The following is a 21,130-nucleotide window of genomic DNA, read 5'->3' as shown; positions in this document are numbered from 1 at the left end:
ACAAGTCTGTTTATCCATCCACTGCATCATTCTACAGGGGCCCCGATTGGCCGATTGGTCTAAAGCGCTCTTCGTTATGGATCACTGCCATCTCACCTCTGTCTGCGGCGGTTCGAGTCTAGGATTCAGCCAATGTGGGTATGTGAGAAAGCTTGCCAGTAGCTTCTCGTGGGTCGGTGGTTCTTTCCGGGGTTTTCCCGGGTTCTTCCTCCACCATTAATACTGGCTGCCATGTATAGCCTATCGTGTGCTGAAAAATGGCGTTAAACCCCACAACAACAACAACAACAGCATCATTCTACAAGTCTGTTTATCATCCACTGCATCACTCTACTACAAGTCTGTTTATCCATCCACTGCATCATTCTACAAGTCTGTTTATCCATCCACTGCATCATTCTACAAGTCTGTTTATCCATCCACTGCATCACTCTACTACAAGTCTATTTATCCATCCACCGCATCACTCGACTACAAGTCTGTTTATCCATCCACTGCATCACTCTACTACAAGTCTGTTTATCCATCCACCACATCACTCGACTACAAGTCTGTTATCCATCCACTGCATCACTCTACTACAAGTCTGTTTATCCATCCACTGCATCACTCTACAAGTCTGTTTATCCATCCACTGCATCACTCTACTACAAGTCTGTTTATCCATCCACTGCATCACTCTACTACAAGTCTGTTTATCCATCCACTGCATCACTCTACTACAAGTCTGTTTATCCATCCACTGCATCACTCGACTACAAGTCTGTTTATCCATCCACTGCATCACTCTACTACAAGTCTGTTTATCCATCCACTGCATCACTCTACTACAAGTCTGTTTATCCATCCACTGCATCACTCTACTACACGTCTGTTTATCCATCCACTGCATCATTCTACTAGTCTGTTTATCCTTCCACTGCATCACTGTACTCAAAGTCTTTACAGTTTAAGACGTATTCACACCAAACTTTCTGATAAAGAGGATCTACTGCCAATTCCCAAAATAGGATGATTGCGATCCACTTGTAATGGTTCACTTTCACCTTGATTACCAATTTATGTCCAGGTTGGGGACTGGATAGCCAAGTGGTTGATGAACTTTGATTACCTGTTTGTGTCCAGGTAGGGGACAGGATAGTCCAGTGGTTGATGTATCCAGTCTTAAACCTTAATCGAAGCATTAAAACAACTCGCTGTAATCTTACTTCTTTTGTGTGTATGATATCATTTCAAGATAGTTATTTGCTATTACTTTAAGTGTTCTTTTTGTTTCCCTCTGAACAAACATATCCAGCTTTGGAGAAGCAACTTTAGGGTGGAATTTGTTGTGTACCAAAAGTGGGTCACTATCACCCATAGTTTGATTAAATTAAATCATAGCATTTTCTTGAAAACACTTCTGTCAAACAATCAGAGATGATTAAGGATGACCAATAATTTTAAAAAAAAATATATTTTAAAAAAATAATGTAGTTCAATGACTATTTAACTTAAATGCTAACCCAGATCTGTTGGCACAATATCCATAATACTAACCTTGTATTCTTTGCATCATATTTCTACACAATAATAACAAGTTTATTCCAAACTTTTGGCATAACAGCTGCGCACATATTTCAATGGCACCAATGAGATAGAAATACAAGATTTTGCAAAGTTGGGTTTAAAAAAAATGAACAAGTGGCAATAAAATTAATTTTATTTTACATGCTCAAATGATCTAGATTTTTAAGTCTCATTCCTAGTGGCTCTGAAAAATAAATGCTGAGACAATGTAACAGAAACTTATCAGTGACCTACTGGAAATGCAAGCAGTGATTTATTTGCATGTAACAAACTGATCAGTGGCTTACTGGAAACACTGGCAATCAGTGATCTGCATGTAACAAACTATTCAGTTACTTACTGGAAACACTGGCAAGCAGTGATTTACATGTAACAAACTGATCAGTTGCTTATTGGAAATACTGGCAAGCAGTGAATGAATGAGTCGTCACTAAGTAAATTCTAACACATGGTAACATACTTTTTCCCAACCTATTATATCTGCTTATAAGACCAACAGTAAAAAACACAGACCCTGATCTCCTAACACATAATACACATGGATCCATGTTTGTGTTTGTTCTACTGATTAGTCAAAAAAAAACTAGACAGATTTGCCAGTCCATTATGTGATGGCAGATTAGGGTCTATGTAGTTGGATCCGACTTATAAGCAAGTAGGGTATAAAAATGCATTGTGGGATATCTATTAGCTTGTGATTCTGTTCATTAAAAGGAAAAAGAAATGTCAAGGAAAGAATTTTACATGGGTGCACATTTAATTTGGACTTGATGCAATAAGTTGAAAAATATGGATCTTGTACATGCCTGGCATTATTCAATGAGTTGCATAAATTTCACTTGAAATAAGTTCACATGTAAGTTTAAATTTATTGTATAATGTAAATTACTGATTTTATTTTAAAAAACCTTAACATTCAAGTACATTCTGATACCCTGGACATTACGCCTTTACATTTTATTATGTAAGGACATATTTATAAAGTCATGAATTGGTATTTCAACTAGTTCAAAATTAAAATATGAAATTTGGTTAATTTAGTGTCATATCAATGAGGTCATGTGATGATAATTAAATATTCTATACTTTTTAACCTAATAAAAAATTGCAGCTTTTTTGTGATGCCTGCAGTGTACATAGGCCTGAGGTAATAATCTAATACTGCAAATTTGTTTCATGCCTACAATGTACATAGGTTTGGGGCATAATTTAGTAGTACATGTAATATATGCATATCATATAATAATTATTTTTTAAAAACTTAAATGTTTTGTATGTGGTCATTTATCACATTGAATTAATGCTTTTGCCTGTCATTTTTTTCACAAACTATTCTTTCAACAATCTTCGAAGAATTTTTCCACTTGCTGTTTTTGGAATCTGGTCAACAAACTTGATCCCACCACGTATCTTCTTATACGGTGCAACATTTTCTGCAAGAAATAATGTGAATCAGATCAAGGCTGTTTTCGGTAAAAAACATTTAGGACCTAGGGAAGACACTTATAATCTGGTGAAACCATCAATAGATTTCATCTAGAATTCTTGTCATTTGCATAATGAACCTTGGAATAATCAGCGTACCCAGACATTTTTTTACAACAGTGCATTCCCTGAGAAACGTGGTTGCATCTAGAATGTGCCATTGTGAAACACCTGTCCCCACAAATTATGATTTTCAACAAAGTTTTCAATTCTGTGCAAAAAAATAAAAATTGTATGCATTTTGTGGGGAAAATGTGATGTGATATATATATATATATATATATATATATATATATATATATATATATATATATATATATATATATATATATATAAAAGATCCTGGTTGTCACTCTTAGTGGATATGTTGTCCCTGTGCAGCTGTGTATTTTCTGTGTATCACATGTCTGATTGGATACTAAGGTGTGTGTGTAATTTGGATTTTTAACAGAGCTTTAACAGTTTTTCAGTCATATTGCTATGATGTCTGCAGTGCGGCAGTTTATAGTGATGTCTAGCACTGGGGCATCATGCCGCAGACATGTAGCATGATGACCTACCCAGTCACATTATCCTGACACCAGGCCGACCAGTCCTAACACTAACCTCTTAATGCTGAGAGCCAAGCGAGGCAGCTGTTAGTACCATATTTGTAAGTATTTGGTATGACTCAGCAGGGGATCGAACCCATGACCTTCCGCATCCGAGGCGGACACTCTAACCACTAGGCCACCGGAGCAGTCGGATGCTAAGGTAGGTCAGGAGAGCAAACATTTGATACTGGGGTAAGCCTGGCAGGATGATGTGTTAAATTGCAAAACTGCTTAAAACTCCAACACTTTTTCATTATTTTAGATACTGCTCCGGTGGCCTAGTGGTTAGAGCCTCGGATGTGGGAAGTTGTGGGTTAGATACCCGGCCAAGTCATACCAAAGACTTACAAAAATGGTACTAACAGCTGCTTCGCTTGGTGCTCAACATTAAGAGGTTAGTGTTAGGACTGGTCAGCCTGGTGTCAGGATAATGTGACTGGTTGGACATCATGCTACATGTCTGGGGTATGATGCCCCAGTACTAGACATCACTATAAACTCACACTGCAGACATCATAGCTATATGACTGAAAAATTGTTAAAGCTGCGTTAAAAGTCCAAATCACACACACACACACACACACTCATTATTTTAGTTGTACGTCTGATAAGAGTCAAAGTACAGATGTTTCTGTCAATCGGTACTCTGACAGTGAGCAAAGGAATCCTCATGCTAATCACATATCAATTGATGAAAATGATAGGTCCATCCAAAGTCCAGAAAAAAGTACTTTTTTATTCAGACTGGAGAAAAAGTTGACCTTAGCTCAAAACGAATGAAATAAAAGAGATGCTTTTTAAGTTGCTGTGTAAAACCTGGCCCAAAAAATTCCTTCACAACTGGAAATACTAATTTCATTATATCAACCCTTGACAGTCAGTGACATTGAATTACAAGCTCAGGGACAACTGATTCAGGATCTGAAACTAAGGGAGAATCACAAAACTTTGTGCATGTGACTCACAGTAAATATGTGACATTGAATTTTAAGATACAAGAATGGACAGAGGAGTGACATGACCTGCCACCCATAGTTTGATTCTTTAATGGTAAATGCGTAGAGACAATAGCATTATCAGAAAATTAAAGATTATGATTTCAGTTTTAAGTGTTATACAGTAATACACAGAATATGTGTACTATTTAGTGATATACTGTACTATACAGAACACATGATATGCATTGTGTTATACTGTACTATACAGAACACATAATATGCATTGTGTTATACTGTACTATACAGAACACATTATATGCATTGTGTTATAATGTAATATATAGAATACATGCTTACTGAAATTCACCCTCAATATCATTTTTAAATTTCTTTTTGGGTCAATTGAGTGCCTTTCTCCCCAGTCTTTGCATTATTTGAGTGGAGTGTTTTTGTGTCATTTGCTAATTTTGAATTTCCTCTTGCTAATTTTGAAAGTTTGTTGCACCTTGCTTAGCAGGCAATGTTTCTGTTAAGTGTTAAACCCTTCTTAGTAACTGGTGCTAAGGTAATTATTACCTTCCCTTTTGTTCCCAGTTTATCTTGTTTGTTTTTGTTTTGTACCTTTTTTCATTCATACGTCAATATGTTGTACGGTGCGGTAGGCACAGGTACAAGATAGCCTTGTAGATCCATGGAGACATGTATCCCCTATATCATTTGGGCTAATATCAATCCAGAAAGAAAGCAAGGAAAATTTAGCTGGTAGGTTAAAAATATTACCTATTAAAGACCGAATCTGTTTGAGAAAAGCCAAATTAATGTACAGGATATCTCATAATAGTGCTCCTGAATATTTACAATCACTATTCCAGTATAGGCTACCTGGTAATACTCCCCACCTGCGATCTATGTCTACCAAACAGTATAAAATTCCCAAACCAAATAAGGAGTTATTTAAAAAAAGTTTCCAATACACTGGAACTCTGCTCTGGAATAGTATTCTAGTTGAGATTAGAAATGCTCACTCTATTTCCTTCTTCCAAACCCAATATATCCAGTGGCTTCAGAGATGCAGCTAAAATAAATAAATTCTTTGTATGACGGCCTCAAGGTAGATTAGTTTTTAGCTGATTGTGTTACCCTCTTTAAATAAGGTCATTATTATTATTATATTATTATTACATATTAAGCACTGGTTGTGCGTGCAAAGACACATGTTCAATATGCTGTCTTTGGACACATCAAGTTTGGGATTGGATGGAAAATTGCTGCACCTATAGAGGGAGAAGGAAAAGCCCCACTTTCTCCTCACAAGATGATCTGTTCCCTGGAGAGGTCTGGATCCCTCTCCATTTTAGCGAAATCAACTCAACCCATGGGAAAGAAGTAGCAATCACTGGTTTGGAGATTGTCAAAAGGCCAAAGATCTCTGATGCCATCTGTGCTGGTGAATGACATATTCTTAACCCCTCCCAAAGGAGGAAACATACCAGAGAGTGAGTCACACCTTCCTGGCAGAGAGGAACAGTGCCCACTTGAGGTAAAAATAGTGCCAGTGAACAATAAAAGGGAGTTGCACCTTCCTAACTACACAGAGCAGTAAACTTGATCTGATAGATCAGAGATATGCACATATATCAAACTGAGTACTGATTACCATGTATCCCTCAATAAAACACACCTGTCAAGCAGGAGATCGGGTTTTCACCATTGGTCTGGGGACAGGAATTGGGTTGATCTGCTCCATTCTTTAGATTAACACCCAATCCCCATGGGGATAGGGAGTCGGTTTGCCCCTCCCCCATTCCAAATTTCTGTATTCTTGTCTAATCATTACAGGATTTGGGAAACCCCTTTAACTGGTTTTGAGTCTTGATTACCCCAACATGACAGGCAGTGGACCCACCTTTTTGCTCTCTCCTCCATGATAGTCGAGAAGGGATCAGTGATCCCAGTAAGTAGGGTTAGTGTAATCGCCCTCTATCAGTGGTTACTAGGCAATACAAACTTTATTTGGTCTCTCATTCTCGAGAAAGGCGGACAATGAAGAGAGTCCTTGTCTGACTCATAAGCAGCTTTAAGATCATGATGACATTTCTGTTCTGGTGGAATCAAATGAGTTCCCAGAAGAGCTGATTGTGGCAGGTCCTTCCCTTACATTTGGGTTCCCTGCTCCTTCCCACCAGTCAGGTCAGGTGTTGGAGGAAGAAGTCCGAACATTGATACATTTGGTTACAGCCTCCTTATGCTCAAAGCATTCTGGGACTGAAGACTCTAAGATTCTCTCCAGTCTGGAGAGGGTTTTAAGGTTTTACTCATTCAGATGTTCTGCTGCTCCTGCACTGTTATAGTTTGGGAGTCTGTGCAGAAGTTCTTCCAGGGCCAAGTGGCAGCAGAAGGGGTGGTCTATCCCACCTGTGTTCTGGCTGCTAATGTCTGCCTCCATTTATTGTGTTCATTCCCATCCCCTGTTTGGCCCCTTAAGCCTCCCCCTTGTTGTGACCAAAGTGGGTATATTGGCTGGGATCTGGTCTCATCTCCCATTAAAGACCTTGGAGCTCAGGGATCAAAACTTTGTAATGATTGCCTCTTTTCAGTCTCATAAAGGAGGATTCATTGTTTCCAGTGGTGCATCAGCACTTTCTGGGGGGCTGTAACTAAGCTTTTGGGGCATACACTCCCCTTGTCAGTGGCAAAGCATTCCCACTTCCATAGGGATGCTACCTTGGAGACATCCAAGGTCAAGGCTGGATCAAAGCATAACCTTTTGGTGGCTGCATTTCTTGAGGCAGAGATGCTTTTCTATGGTTTTATCCCACAATGGTGTTAATTTAATGGAAGAAGTACACACGCTTTTGCAGAAGGAGGCAAGAAAGAGAGTGGAAAATGACCAAACTCTGGGTTTTATTCACATATCTTTTCAGTGTTGAGAAAAGGTTGAAAATTTGAATTCATGATCAATCTACCATAGACAAATTTCTCTGGATAAATTCTTAAAGATGGAGACCACTGCATTCGTCAGGAACACCATAGGCCTTACAATTGCACACTCTCCATAGATCTGCAGGATACATAACTTTAAAATCCCCATCTTCCCCTCTTACAGGAAGTATCAGGTTTTGTCACAACCAGCAGCTATTTCAATTTCAGGCTCTTCCATTTGGCCTCACCGCTACCCCTTGAGACATTATCAGGGTGATAGGGGTAATAGTAACCCACTTGAGGTCTTAGGGATCCCCATACTCCAATATGTCTCACGAAAGGCCAATCCGTCTGTTGGTGAATGGTGACTCATCTGGGTTCAATCCAATAACTAGGAAAAGTAGGATGTTGTCCCTTCTCAGGACTTTGTAAATGTAGGGATAAATTTTCTCACCAATCAATTGAGAGATCACATCCCATTAGGCAGGACTGGTCAGATTCTGTCCCTCATAGTGAGTCTTTTACCTGATGGCTAGATTGGGATCGGTGCCTGACCAGAGTCCCAATTTAACACCACTTCTTTGTACACACAAATACATTAAAATCAGGATGGGGTGCTCACCTGGAACTAGAAGTTTTAGTTCTTCAGGGACTGTAGTCTTGTGAAGAAGAAACCCTAAATATAAACAACCCAGAAATGAAGGCATCATTTCTAGTCTTGCAATGGATATGATGTCATTGTGTTACGGCTGCCTCAGACAACACAATAGCAGTAGTGTATCTCAGGTGTCTCTTTCCATGTTAGCCTGGATTCTTTTCGAATGGGCAGTCTCAAAGATCACACTCAGAGTCTTCCATATTCTGGGCAAAAGGAATATTCTTGCAGAGAGCCTGTGCAGATGAGCTGAATATTTCTCAAGTAATAGCCTCAGCATCAGTCAGTAGCAGAGGCACTTTTTCAGATGTGGAGAAGACCATTAGTGAACTTGTTTGCAATGAAACTGACAAAACAAGCTCCCCTTTTTGTTGCCAGTGCTTGATCATATAGCCTAGGCTGTGGATATTTTCATTGGGATCATCTGCATGTTTACACCTTCCCGTCTTTCATAATAATTCCAGAGGTTCTCCACTATGTCGGGATCTCCATTTTGAGGCTCATGCTGATAGCACCCCTGTGACCATAATGGTCATGGACCAAGAAGCTACTTAACCTATTGGCGGCAAGCCCAGGAGATTGTTGCAGTGGGTCCTCACTGTCAGGGAGCTTATCAGTCCCTCACCAAAAGGGACCTTTTTTTCATAAGAATCATAGTCCATGAGGATAGGCTACTGCCACATCCTGGAATCAAGCCTCTTTTTATGATGTTATGAGAGCAGCCTTCCGGTGGTCTTGCACTATCTTTTCATACTTAACATTCAATCTTTGGTGCTACATGAGCAAAAGGCATTTATTTGTTGGGATGTGGCCATCTACCAGTTTATAGTATAGTGGACTCTCCTATCATAATAGTAAGTGTATTGTTTTCTTGCACCATTTTTGTTTGGGGCCACAGACATGCAGTTAAATGATGTGCAGATCTGAGATGAACATGGCACATTAATGTGGTTGGAATGTTTTGATTATGTAATGATTAACATAAATTTACTGAATTTGTAATAAGTGACTGAACTTGCAAGAACTGACTCAATTTGTGATAATTTTCTGACAGAAAGTGATTGTTATTTACCATTGATACTGTTTGGTTTCAAGTTTTCATAAAGAATGTAATGATTGTGAAAATCTGAGGCAACAAAGTCAAGTCTTTTGCATTTAGTTGTTTCTATGAGGCAACAAAGTTCAGTCTTTTGCATTTAGTTGTTTCTATGAGGTACCAAAGTCAAGTCTTTTGCATTTAGTTGTTTCTATGAAGCAACAAAGTCAGGTCTTTTGCATTTAGTTCTTTCTATGAGGCAACAAAGTCAAGTCTTTTGCATTTAGTTCTTTCTATGAGGCAACAAAGTCAAGTCTTTTGCATTTAGTTCTTTCTATGAGGCAACAAAGTCAAGTCTTTTGCATTTAGTTCTTTCTATGAGGCAACAAAGTCAAGTCTTTTGCATTTAGTTCTTTCTATGAGGCAACAAAGTCAAGTCTTTTGCATTTAGTTCTTTCTATGAGGCAACAAAGTCAAGTCTTTTGCATTCAGTTGTTTCTATGAGGCACCAAAGTCAAGTCTTTTGCATTTAGTTCTTTCTATGAAACTTTTCATGTACCATCATGAAACTCTGTAAATTCACCTTCAGGAGCTTACAACTGGCAAACAATGAAATTTCATGGTCAAGTGGTTGCACATGATTTCACTACACAGTTCAGAAGCTGACAAAACATGACATTCCACAGAATTTTTCTTGATATGTATTTTATTACTGATTTCACTACAAAGTTCAGAAGCTGACAAAACATGACATTCCACAGAATTTTTCTTGATATGTATTTTATTACTGAGTTAAAGATGGTCCACATACCTGACACATAAGCCAAAAGCTCCTCCTCCTTGGCATTAATATTCGGTTTGCAAACAACAAAAGCTTGGGGGATTTCTCCAACCTCTTTTCCTGCCTTAATTCCTACTACTGCTGCATCCTGCACAGCTGGGTGTGTGCAAAGTATGGCCTCTAACTCTGCTGGGGCAATCTTAGGGACAAAATTACATAATTTTTATATCCTATAACATACCTAAAAATTGAATAATAAGTAGTATCGATATTGGTAATGTATATACCCAGAGAAGAACAGAGGATCATAGTATATGTAGTGCTACTAACATTTGTAGGTGACATACTATCAAATAAAAAATAGGACTATTGATAGTTTTCTTATGAAATCATAGGCTTTTTGTATGTACATCCCTGGACAGGATCAGTTTTTTTATGGAAAGGGGATCATAAAAATTTAAAATCTGGCATATTGATTTATCTATGCTACATATGTCCTACGTAAATGCCTAGGAATATCTCCTGAATCACAACTTGCAATCGTTTTTGTCTTCCTCCTGTATCAAATGTATGAGATAATAATAAAACATCAATATATGCTCTGGTTGGTAGAAACTGGAAAGCAGCATCAGTATGGGTGTTAAAAAAAGAATATTTTCATAAATATTTTACATCAATGGAAAGAAAATAAACGTTTTGTTCACAACAAAACGAAAATGTCTGCTTATGATTGAGAAAAATTTGTCTTTTTGAGATACAATGTTAGAAACATTGCACGTGTGCATAAGATCATTAGCATAATGAAGTCATCTGTCAATGCATGTTCTCATGTGAGATAGTTAAGTCCCACATTTGCTTTTTTGTTGGGCAATCCTGGTTATATATATATATATATATATATATATATATATATATATATATATATATATATATATATGTGTGTGTGTGTGTGTGTGTGTGTGACCTACAGTACCTATAAGTAGAGCATTAGATATATAGAAATGAGGTAAAGACAGAGAGAACTTTTAAAATCTCTACAAATTAAGTTATTTTAAGCTTGGGGAGGAGTCAGGGGGTTATTGCCACCAGGCAAAGGAGCTTTCATTCTCTTGTTTTGCATTTTTTTTTTAAAGCTGAAATATTCACAGCATTTCACACTCATTCACCTTCATCTTAGTGGGACCCGGACAATTCTTAGTGGGACCCAGACAATTCTTTACAAATGAATATTATGGGGGTGGGAGCAATTGAAATAAAAACTGTTCTCTGTAGCAAATCACAGGTGTCGCTACAGAACACTGCCCCCAGGCACCTCAAACACACATGCCACTGATTTTAAGAACCCCATACATCTGGAAACTAGTCTGGGTCTACGATTTTGCAGATGATGCATGTTGCACATTTGTAAATCTGGTAATTAACTTTATAAACTGACCTGGTAGCCTTTGTACTTGATGAGCTCTTTCAGTCTGTCTGATATCTTGATGTATCCTTCCAAATCATACTTGGCCAGATCACCTGAAAGAAATAAAAACATTTATGTATTTATCTTATATATAACGAATCTTTTTTATGAATCAAAGGAAGTGAGTATTAAGTACCCACAAAGGACTTGGCTGTTGGTGTGTGAGGAGGAAACCTGAGAACCAAAAAGTAATCACTGACCCTGGATGGATTTTCCAACGTACATGCTGGAACTGTGCATCAAATCTGGGACCAGAGAAATGCAAAAACTTTATGTCACTACAACACTATCTAGGTTCAAGAAATACTGTATGATGACTGCAAACATTCTTGTATTACCTTACTTACCCATTTATGACATAATGTAACTAAAAACACTATAGAATGTCGTGTATTCGAAGTCGGTGGAAGATCTCATCAGCCAGATGAACATCAACGACTAATCTGAGAGTGCATTATAAAAGGAAAATCTTGCTCACCAGTGTTTGCTGTAGATCATCAGTAGGGCAAACATCATAGGGGGCCAAACAGTCTAAAATGCTTCACTGACCACTGACCTCTCTCTGTCCACATGGGTACGAGTCTCAGGCTCAACCAATGTGGATATACAGGGCTCAAAATTAGCGGTAGTCCGCTAGCCCGAGGCTAGCAGATTTCCTGTCGGACTAGTAACTTTATGTTAATAGTCTGATGGGCTAGTAAGTTTCGGTTATCAATAGTCAGCCTTTGTTTACGCCATTCCCTAATAAAGACTTGACTTAGCAGATGCTCTGTGAAATCAAAGCAGTTGCCATTGCAGACACAGTCATAAAATATTAGCATGAGAAGATAAAGTCAATTTCTGCCTCGGAAAGGTGCGTTTCTATAACAAGAGTCCATCTGATTTTGTGCATTTCACTTAACAGCGCAAATTATGGTCCCGTCATTAACAACGGAAGTTTGGTAATTGGTCCTAATTAATCTGATAACAAATTAAATGAAAAAATGACGTGGTATCACACTTTATTCATTCAACTACAGTAATAAACTACAAAGTGGTATACCACACAAAAAAACACGGCAAAAACTATTCCAAGAAATTAGTTTGCACATGTTTTTGTTTAAGGTTCTTTTTTTTTGCTCGCTACCCAAACGCTCCAACAGTCACAAACTACATATTTTACATTTCCATCAAAATAATTATAAGAATTACGATTACGTTAATGACACATCCTTTCCATACAACTACTTTTTCTATGATGATAAGAATAATTTGTTTATATTTTTCCCTTACAAGAATGAACAAATAATTGAATACATGTGGAGGTATCCAAGCAGAATGCCGTACATTTGTTGGGAATTAAAATCTCTGAGCATGGGCATATAAGATTTGAAAATTTTCCGCCTTATTATTAATATCAACAATACATTTCAAAACAAGGCACAATTCCCTCCTAATAAGACAGGCAAAATGTGGCATTTTATAGAAGGCGTTCAGCCACCAGAAAAAAAAGCAAATGTTGAATAAGAATGATGAGGAATAATTCTTATGATAGGGAAAAGCGTAATGGAAAGTTTCAGAAGAAATCGACAAAAGACAGGGAATGGCTGAATTATGACGAGGAAAGGTATGTTATGTGGTGTAACTGGTGTACGCAATTCACAAAAACAAACACAGAGAAAACATCCAATTTTGTTGCGGGTTGTTCAAACTTTAAAACTGAATCGGTAAACATACATGAAAGCTGTGTGACATTGTTTTATGAACAGGACTAGTAAAGATTTGGCAGGACTAGTAAATTTCTCAATATACTAGTCCTTCTGGCTACAAAGAAATTTGTGTTAAATTCGAGCCCTGATATATGAAAAAGCTGCCAGTAGCTTCCCATGGGTCTGTTGTTCTTACCAGGATTTCCCGGGTTCTTCCTCCACCAGTTATACTGTCCACTATGTATAGCCAGTCCTGTGCTGAGAAATGGCATTAAAACCCCAAAAGAACAACAACAAGCATCATAGAATCTGATATGGCATAATACAAAGGTAGATCAACAATGCTTCAGTGAGATCATCTGAGAGCATTAAACAAAGAAATATCTGGATCAACAATGCTTGCAATGAGATCATCTGAGGGCATTAAACAAAGGAATATCTGGATCAACAATGCTTGCAATGAGATCATCTGAGGGCATTAAACAAAGGAATATCTGGATCAACAATGCTTGCAATGAGATCATAGAGCATTAAACAGGAATATCTGATATGGCATAATACAAAGGTAGATCTGGATCAACAATGCTTCAGTGAGATCATCTGAGAGCATTAAACAAAGGAATATCTGGATCAACAATGCTTGCAATGTGATCATCTGAGGGCATTAAACAAAGGAATATCTGGATCAACAATGCTTGCAATGAGATCATATGAGCATTAAACAGGAATATCTGGATTGAAAATGCTTGCAATGAGATCATCTGAGGGAATTGAACAAAGGAATATCTGGATCAAAAATGCTTGCAGTGAAGAGGGCTATACATATTCCCACATTATGCCCATGGCAGCTATATTGTAGATCATTAACAGATTTTTCTTTTAGAGTATATATGCTGTTTTGCACCTCAGGAAAATATTACAAAACAATTATAACTGAATAAACTCAAAACAGTTTTTTAGTCACTATTTATAGTAGTAATGTAAGAGCATGTTATTCCTCAATATGCCTTTTTTAAAAATGGCAAATTCAGATTGCCTTATATAAGACCAATGCCAAAGTCAACTAGTCTAACATCCAGGTAAAACTTGCAGGCAGGAAATTGTCTGTTAGTGACCACATTGGGAAAGGTATATGCACACAAGGAAATACAGTAGAAGCAACAGCTGCAATATGTAATAACAGTAAATAAAAAATTGTAACACGATTATATGCATGATAAATTTCCTTGGTTTATATTTTCTATTTTAAAAGATTAGCATAAATGGCCATATACTGTGTAAACCTAAAAGAAGCGCCCAACATTTCAAATTCCTTTTGGCAAATATCAGAACTTAACCAGCTTTAACATGACCACAAAATCTCTCTTGTGGTTGTTGTTGTTGTTGTTGTAGGGTTTAACGCCATTTTTCAGTACAGGATAGGCTATACATGGCGGCCAGTATAATTGGTGGAGGAAGAACCCTGGAAAACCCCGGGAAGAACCAGCGACCCATGAGAAGCTACTGGTAGGCTTTCTCACATACCAATGTTATCCGAGCCTGAGACTCGAACTCATGCAGACAGAGGAGAGATGGCACTGATCCGTAATGGTGAGCGCTTTAGACCACTCGGCCACTCGGGGCCCCCCTCTCTCTTGTGCGTTTTGCAATGCTATGTAGTTAACACAATGAGAAGAACTTTCAGTTTATACAGAAGAGGCACAACAGATGTAGAAAAACTGTTGTCCAGTAAAAACAAACAATTCTCCATTTATGTACTTTAAAGACATGATTTGATCAATTCATCATTTTTCTTTTCTTGTCTCCAAATTTATTTTTTAGCATTAAACTTGGTGATTTGGCACAGCTCTTTCCTGTGGGACAAAGTTTTACATGTGACAGAATATTCATAATGTATGGAAGATGTCAGACTTAATTTAATGCCTCTACTCTTTTGGACATAATGCATAATGCACCACCATATCTGGGTCTTTAACATTTGCACTTGGATTCAACTTATAAGCAAGTATATTCAATCTATTCTAGTACATAAGACTTACTTTACAATAAAAAGCAGTACCAAATCTGACTTTTTATGACCCCATTCCTCCATTACTCTAAAGTTACTCGCAGTTTTCTCAATACAGTGTGTAAGAGAGATCTATGGCCATGTGGAGCTGGCCAAATTTAGTTTTAATAATTGTTTCTTAATACTGACCTGTATACAGCCATCCATCTCTAATAGTATTGCTGGTAGCCTCAGAATTCTTCAGATAACCCTTCATAACCTGCGGTCCTCGCACCAAAAGCTCCCCCTCCTTCCCTGGGGGTACAGGATTCCCTGTTAAGGGATCTATCAGCTGAAGAAAGTTTTATTGCGTTTATTTCATTATTTTGAATCAAATTACACATGTAAAAATTATACATGTACAGTAATAATAATTTTCATCACTTAAATATTTGTATGTAAAAGCATAGTAATTCATTCTCATTCTCCTCCAACTGCTCTGGTCACTTGGTGGCCTAACACCTCAGATGCAGGTGGTCACACTTCAAACCCCGGCTGAGTCATCTCAAAGACTTATAAAAATGGTACTAGCAGCTACCTCACTTGGTGCTCAGCATTAAGAGGTTAGTGTTAGGACTGGTCGGCTTGGTGTCAGGATAATGTGACTGGGTTGGACATGATGCTACATGTCTGCAGCATGATGCCCCATTGCTAGACATCACTATAAACTGCCACATTGCAGACATCGTAGCGATATGACTAAAAATGTTTTAAAGCTACGTTAAAAATCCAAATCACACACACACTTCTCCCCCTCTGTCTCTTTCTGTATCCAACTGCCTCTAAATTAACTATAATTTTACGAGGGATATACCATTACAACAAGTAACATGACAGATTAGTGCAAGTTTTTATCTGGCTAAATACTGGTCGGTACATCTTTCAGGGAAGACAAACCATTCATTGCTATTGTTAATATTGTTAATACATTTACTTCTGTATAATCTGCACCTTACTGCAAGAAAATCGCAGACCCAGATCTGCCTTTACGAAATGCACATGCACCAGTAGTTTATTTAGAGTTCACATTTTTGCATTCTTGTATGATAAAATGTGAATGATCACCATGGCTGCCATTTTTGAAGCTGAGTTCACATAGTTATACATTGTACACCAAGTGGATACAATAATTCTGGCTGCCATTGAGGAGGTAGGGTTGACATAGTTTTACATCTATTACAACTCTATGGTCTTTAATAGAAAAGAGCAAAAACCAACAAGTTTTGTAAAATTCAACAAGTAATATATTTCCGTGGAATACAAAGTGAAAATGTAAAATGAATTTACGCTACTTTGAGTTAAATCCAAATAATCCTAAAATTTCTATCAAAAGTCCCAATGATCTTAGGTCACCATTTGCATTTTCTATATAAAAATTTAATAAAAAAAATAATGGAAAATTTCATTATGGAAGGTTCCAAATGTTTACAAGATAAAATCTTAGTTATAATTAGAAGGTCCATTACTAAAATTATAATATAAAATGTGGTAAATAACTCAGATTGACATAACCATGTTGTTTACAAAACCAAAATCAATGATTCGGGTCAGGAGAAAAATGAACCTGATTTTGGACAAGGTCAAGTTAAAAATACAGTTATCCATCGCATATAATGAAGGAAAATGAAAAAGCAACAAAACTAGAGACAGTAATTCCAGTTGCCATGGCATAGTTTTCCATCATAGACTGAGTAGCTGCAGTAATTCTGTCTGCCATTTTGGAAGTAGGATTGAGAGTTTTACATAAAAGATTGAGAAGATGCAGTCAAACTATCATTATAAGTAGCATAGACCCAGATCTGCTCTCGTGTAATGCACCATCAAATTAGGGTCCCAAATGTTTGTTTATATTTACAACTTTAGTGAAACACATCTGGGTAAGAACATGCTGTTTCCAATTGGCAGATCAAGGTAGGTGTATGCTGTTTCCAATTGAATTAATAATATTAATAATAATAATAATAATAATGACTTAATGAAGCTCAACTGACCAATCTTACATGAGGCCTTCTACAATGACATTTGTACAAATATATATATATATATATATATATATATATATATATATATATATATATATATATATATATATATATATATATATATAAAATGCACAAAGATAGGGTGTCTTTAGACAACAAATACTGTTAAAAACTTGAAAAATGATCTACTGCTACAATAAAATATATACAAGGCTTCAAGGATGAGTACATACTGGATTCATACAAATAGTAATAGCAAACGTGTGTAATACATTATAGGTGAGTACATGATAACAATGTTGTAGAAAGTAGTAGTAATGCAGTAAACAAAATCATACAAATGATTGTTTCTGTAGATGTTGACTAAGAAGCTTTTTAAAGCTTGGTATGTGTCAGCAGACTTTATATAATGTTTGGTGCCAGAAAAAGCAAAACTCTTCTTACAAAACTCTGGATTTCGTTTAGGTAAATATAACTTGTTGTTTGAGATGGATCTTATTCATACATATGTACATTTTTAACAAATTTCAAATTACATTTAAGATAATCTGGAGCCAAACCATGTAAGGATTTATAGACTAGTAAACCCTTCTAGTAAACCATGTAAGGATTTATAGACTGGTAAACCCTTCTAGTAAACTATGTAAGGATTTATAGACTGGTAAACCCTTCTGACACTGAGTTCTCTGCTGAAATGGAAGCCACTTTAGGGTTTTAAAAAGATTTGTTGATGGTGTATCTAAATCAGCATCAAGAATAAATCTAGCTGCTCTTTTTTGAAACTTCAGTAATCTTTTCTGATTTTCTATACCACTGTTACCCCAGACAGAACAACAATATTCTAGGTGTGGCATGATATATGCATTGTAGAATATCCTCTGTTCTTGAGGGAGATAAGGTTTTATTCTGTTCAAAAGATAAAGCAATGAATTATAACTACTTTAATGACCTTATCAACTTGTATTTTCCAGCACAAGATATGGCCTATCATAATGCCAAGTAGTTTTTTATTTTCAGACTGTTGTATATCCATTCCTTTTATCATTACTTTGATATAATTTTTCTCAACGTTTGCTCTTGCTCGACTACCTATGATGATGGCTTTTGATTTGGCTGCATTTATCTTCATACCATTATGTTCACACCATTTATTTATTTTTACCAAATCTTTATTTAATTTAGTACTAATCACATGGCCTGTTGATCCAATATTATATAATGCTGTATCTGCAAACATGCTGGTTGTGGATTGCTCAATGTGATATGTACAACAGAAGGATTAATGGTCCAAGAACTGGCCCTTGTAGAACACCTGACTTTATCAGTTTCTTATCTGAAAGTTTACTTAGAATAGAAACTTGTTGTCTGCCTTCAAGATAGGATGGAAACCAAGTTAAGCTTTCATGTTAACATGATATATAATAAGCTTTTCCAGCAGGCTTTTGTGATTTACAAGGTCAAAAGCCTTTGAAAGGTCAAGAAACACTGTGCCTACAAGGTTACCCTGATCTATTACTGTTAACCAATCATCCACCATTCTAGTTAGTGTAGTCTGGCATGAATGTCCTTCATAGTAGCCTGATTGTCATGAATGTGGCAAATTAAATGATTCCAGGTAGTTTCTAAATTCATTACAAACATGTCTTTCTAATATCTTTGAAAGTTATGATAAAACTAATATAGGTCTATAGTTATTCATATCAGACAGATCTCCATTTTTACATATTGGAGTTAATTTTGCCAGTTTTAGCATGTTTGGAAAAATACCTGTGGAATGGATTGAAGATATATATATGTGAAGGTGCAATCACTTGAGAGTTTTAGGAATTTAGCACTTATATTATCTAGACATGTTGCTGTTGTGACATCAAGTTGGTCTAATTTCATTTAAAATGAATTCAATAAATAAAATAATAAATTCCTTTGTATGAGGGCCTCAGGGTAGATCATTTCTTAGCTAATTATGTTATCCTCTTTAAATAAAGTCATTAGTAGTAGTAGTAGTAGTAGCAGTAGTAGTAGTATTAGGGCATATTTTAGGGATTTCGAAGCACTCTTCTTTGCTAAGTTTTGAAGAAGTATGTTCATTTAATTGATCACTTTTTTTTATAGGAGCTATGAAATCCACAAGTTTTTCATTTATATTCATGAAGTAATCATTGAGTGCATTTGCAATTTCAAGAGGTTCTTGCTTAATATCACCATTTGCATCACTAATACATGTGAATGGCAGGTTATTGACAGATTTGCCCATCAAGTCATTGAAGGTTTTCCAGAGTTTTTTAGGATTCTTTTTTGTAATACAATGTGATATTTCAGAGGAATAAAAAGTTTTCTTTGCCTTTTGAATCACTGACTTCACTCTGTTTCTCCATAACCTGTGATTGTCAGTATCTTTTAATTTATGAAATCTATCCCTTGTCTTAATAGCATTAATTATATCACTTGTAATCCAGTTTGGTTGAGTTTGTTGCTTTACTCTCTTGAAATTAAAAGGAGTTTGAGTGCTCAGGGTGTCAGTAAACATCTCTCAAGAGCATCTGATGGGTCATCAAAACATTAAATTACTGACTAAGGGTATCTTTCAGTTAATTAAGGAATATTTGTGAATTGTATCTTTTCATTATTTGATACTTAATATATTTGTGATAAGTTTTACTTTTTGTTAACTTAATTTTCATGTACAGCATCTAGGATAATGATCACTTATGGAATATTGGGGAACATCTGGGCAGACGTATGCTGTTTCCAATTTAATTGGCAGATCTGGGCAGGTATATACTGTTTCTGATTGACTTGGCAGATCTGGGTAGGTATGTACTGTTTCTGATTGAATTGGCAGATCTGGGTAGGTATGTACTGTTTCTGATTGACTTGGCAGATCTGGGTAGGTATATACTGTTTCTGATTGAATTGGCAGATCTGGGTAGGTATATACTGTTTCTGATTGAATTGGCAGATCTGGGTAGGTATATACTGTTTCTGATTGAATTGGCAGATCTGGGTAGGTATATACTGTTTCTGATTGACTTGGCAGATCTGGGTAGGTATATACTGTTTCTGATTGACTTGGCAGATCTGGGTAGGTATATACTGTTTCTGATTGAATTGGCAGATCTGGGTAGGTATATACTGTTTCTGATTGAATTGGCAGATCTGGGTAGGTATACACTGTTTCTGATTGAATTGGCAGATCTGGGTAGGTATACACTATTTCTGATTGACTTGGCAGATCTGGGTAGGTATATCCTGTTTCTGATTGACTTGGCAGATCTGGGTAGGTATATACTGTTTCTGATTGAATTGGCAGATCTGGGTAGGTATATACTGTTTCTGATTGAATTGGCAGATCTGGGTAGGTATATACTGTTTCTGATTGAATTGGCAGATCTGGGTAGGCATATACTGTTTCTGATTGAATTGGCAGATCTGGGTAGGCATATACTGTTTCTGATTGACTTGGCAGATCTGGGTAGGTATATACTGTTTCTGATTGACTTGGCAGATCTGGGTAGGTATATACTGTTTCTGATTGACTTGGCAGATCTGGGTAGGTATATACTGTTTCTGATTGAATTGGCAGATCTGGGTAGGTATATACTGTTTCTGATTGACTTGGCAGATCTGGGTAGGTATATACTGTTTCTGATTGACTTGGCAGATCTGGGCAGGTATATACTATTTCTGATTGACTTGGCAGATCTGGGTAGGTATATACTGTTTCTGATTGACTTGGCAGATCTGGGTAGGTATATACTGTTTCTGATTGAATTGGCAGATCTGGGTAGGTATATACTGTTTCTGATTGACTTGGCAGATCTGGGTAGGTATATACTGTTTCTGATTGACTTGGCAGATCTGGGTAGGTATATACTATTTCTGATTGACTTGGCAGATCTGGGTAGGTATATACTGTTTCTGATTGAATTGGCAGATCTGGGTAGGTATATACTGTTTCTGATTGACTTG

At 36.7% G+C, this 21,130-nt stretch overlaps 1 protein-coding gene across 4 annotated transcripts in view; it reads right to left on the bottom strand.

Annotated features, from left to right (window-relative positions):
- Window positions 1-1,684: 1,684 nt before the first annotated feature.
- The window catches only part of LOC149785000 (uncharacterized), a 51,026-nt gene continuing 31,580 nt past the window's right edge, over window positions 1,685-21,130 (bottom strand). For all 4 annotated transcript variants that reach the window (XM_089978700.1, XM_089978698.1, XM_089978699.1 and 1 more), the window contains exons 9-12: window positions 15,330-15,471; window positions 11,415-11,497; window positions 10,010-10,178; window positions 1,685-3,002 (exon numbers count right to left, since the gene is read on the bottom strand). In XM_089978700.1, the coding sequence (XP_089834826.1) occupies window positions 2,899-3,002; window positions 10,010-10,178; window positions 11,415-11,497; window positions 15,330-15,471 (498 nt within the window). In that variant the 3' untranslated portion in view covers window positions 1,685-2,898. The remainder of the gene's footprint in view (window positions 3,003-10,009; window positions 10,179-11,414; window positions 11,498-15,329; window positions 15,472-21,130) is intronic.

The sequence above is a fragment of the Sinohyriopsis cumingii genome, chromosome 13 (assembly GCF_028554795.1).
Source record: "Sinohyriopsis cumingii isolate HCF-2022 chromosome 13, ASM2855479v2, whole genome shotgun sequence".
NCBI lineage: Eukaryota > Metazoa > Mollusca > Bivalvia > Unionida > Unionidae > Sinohyriopsis > Sinohyriopsis cumingii.
Note: the sequence above shows the minus strand (reverse complement) of the source record. Positions and strands in the feature narration are given on the sequence as shown.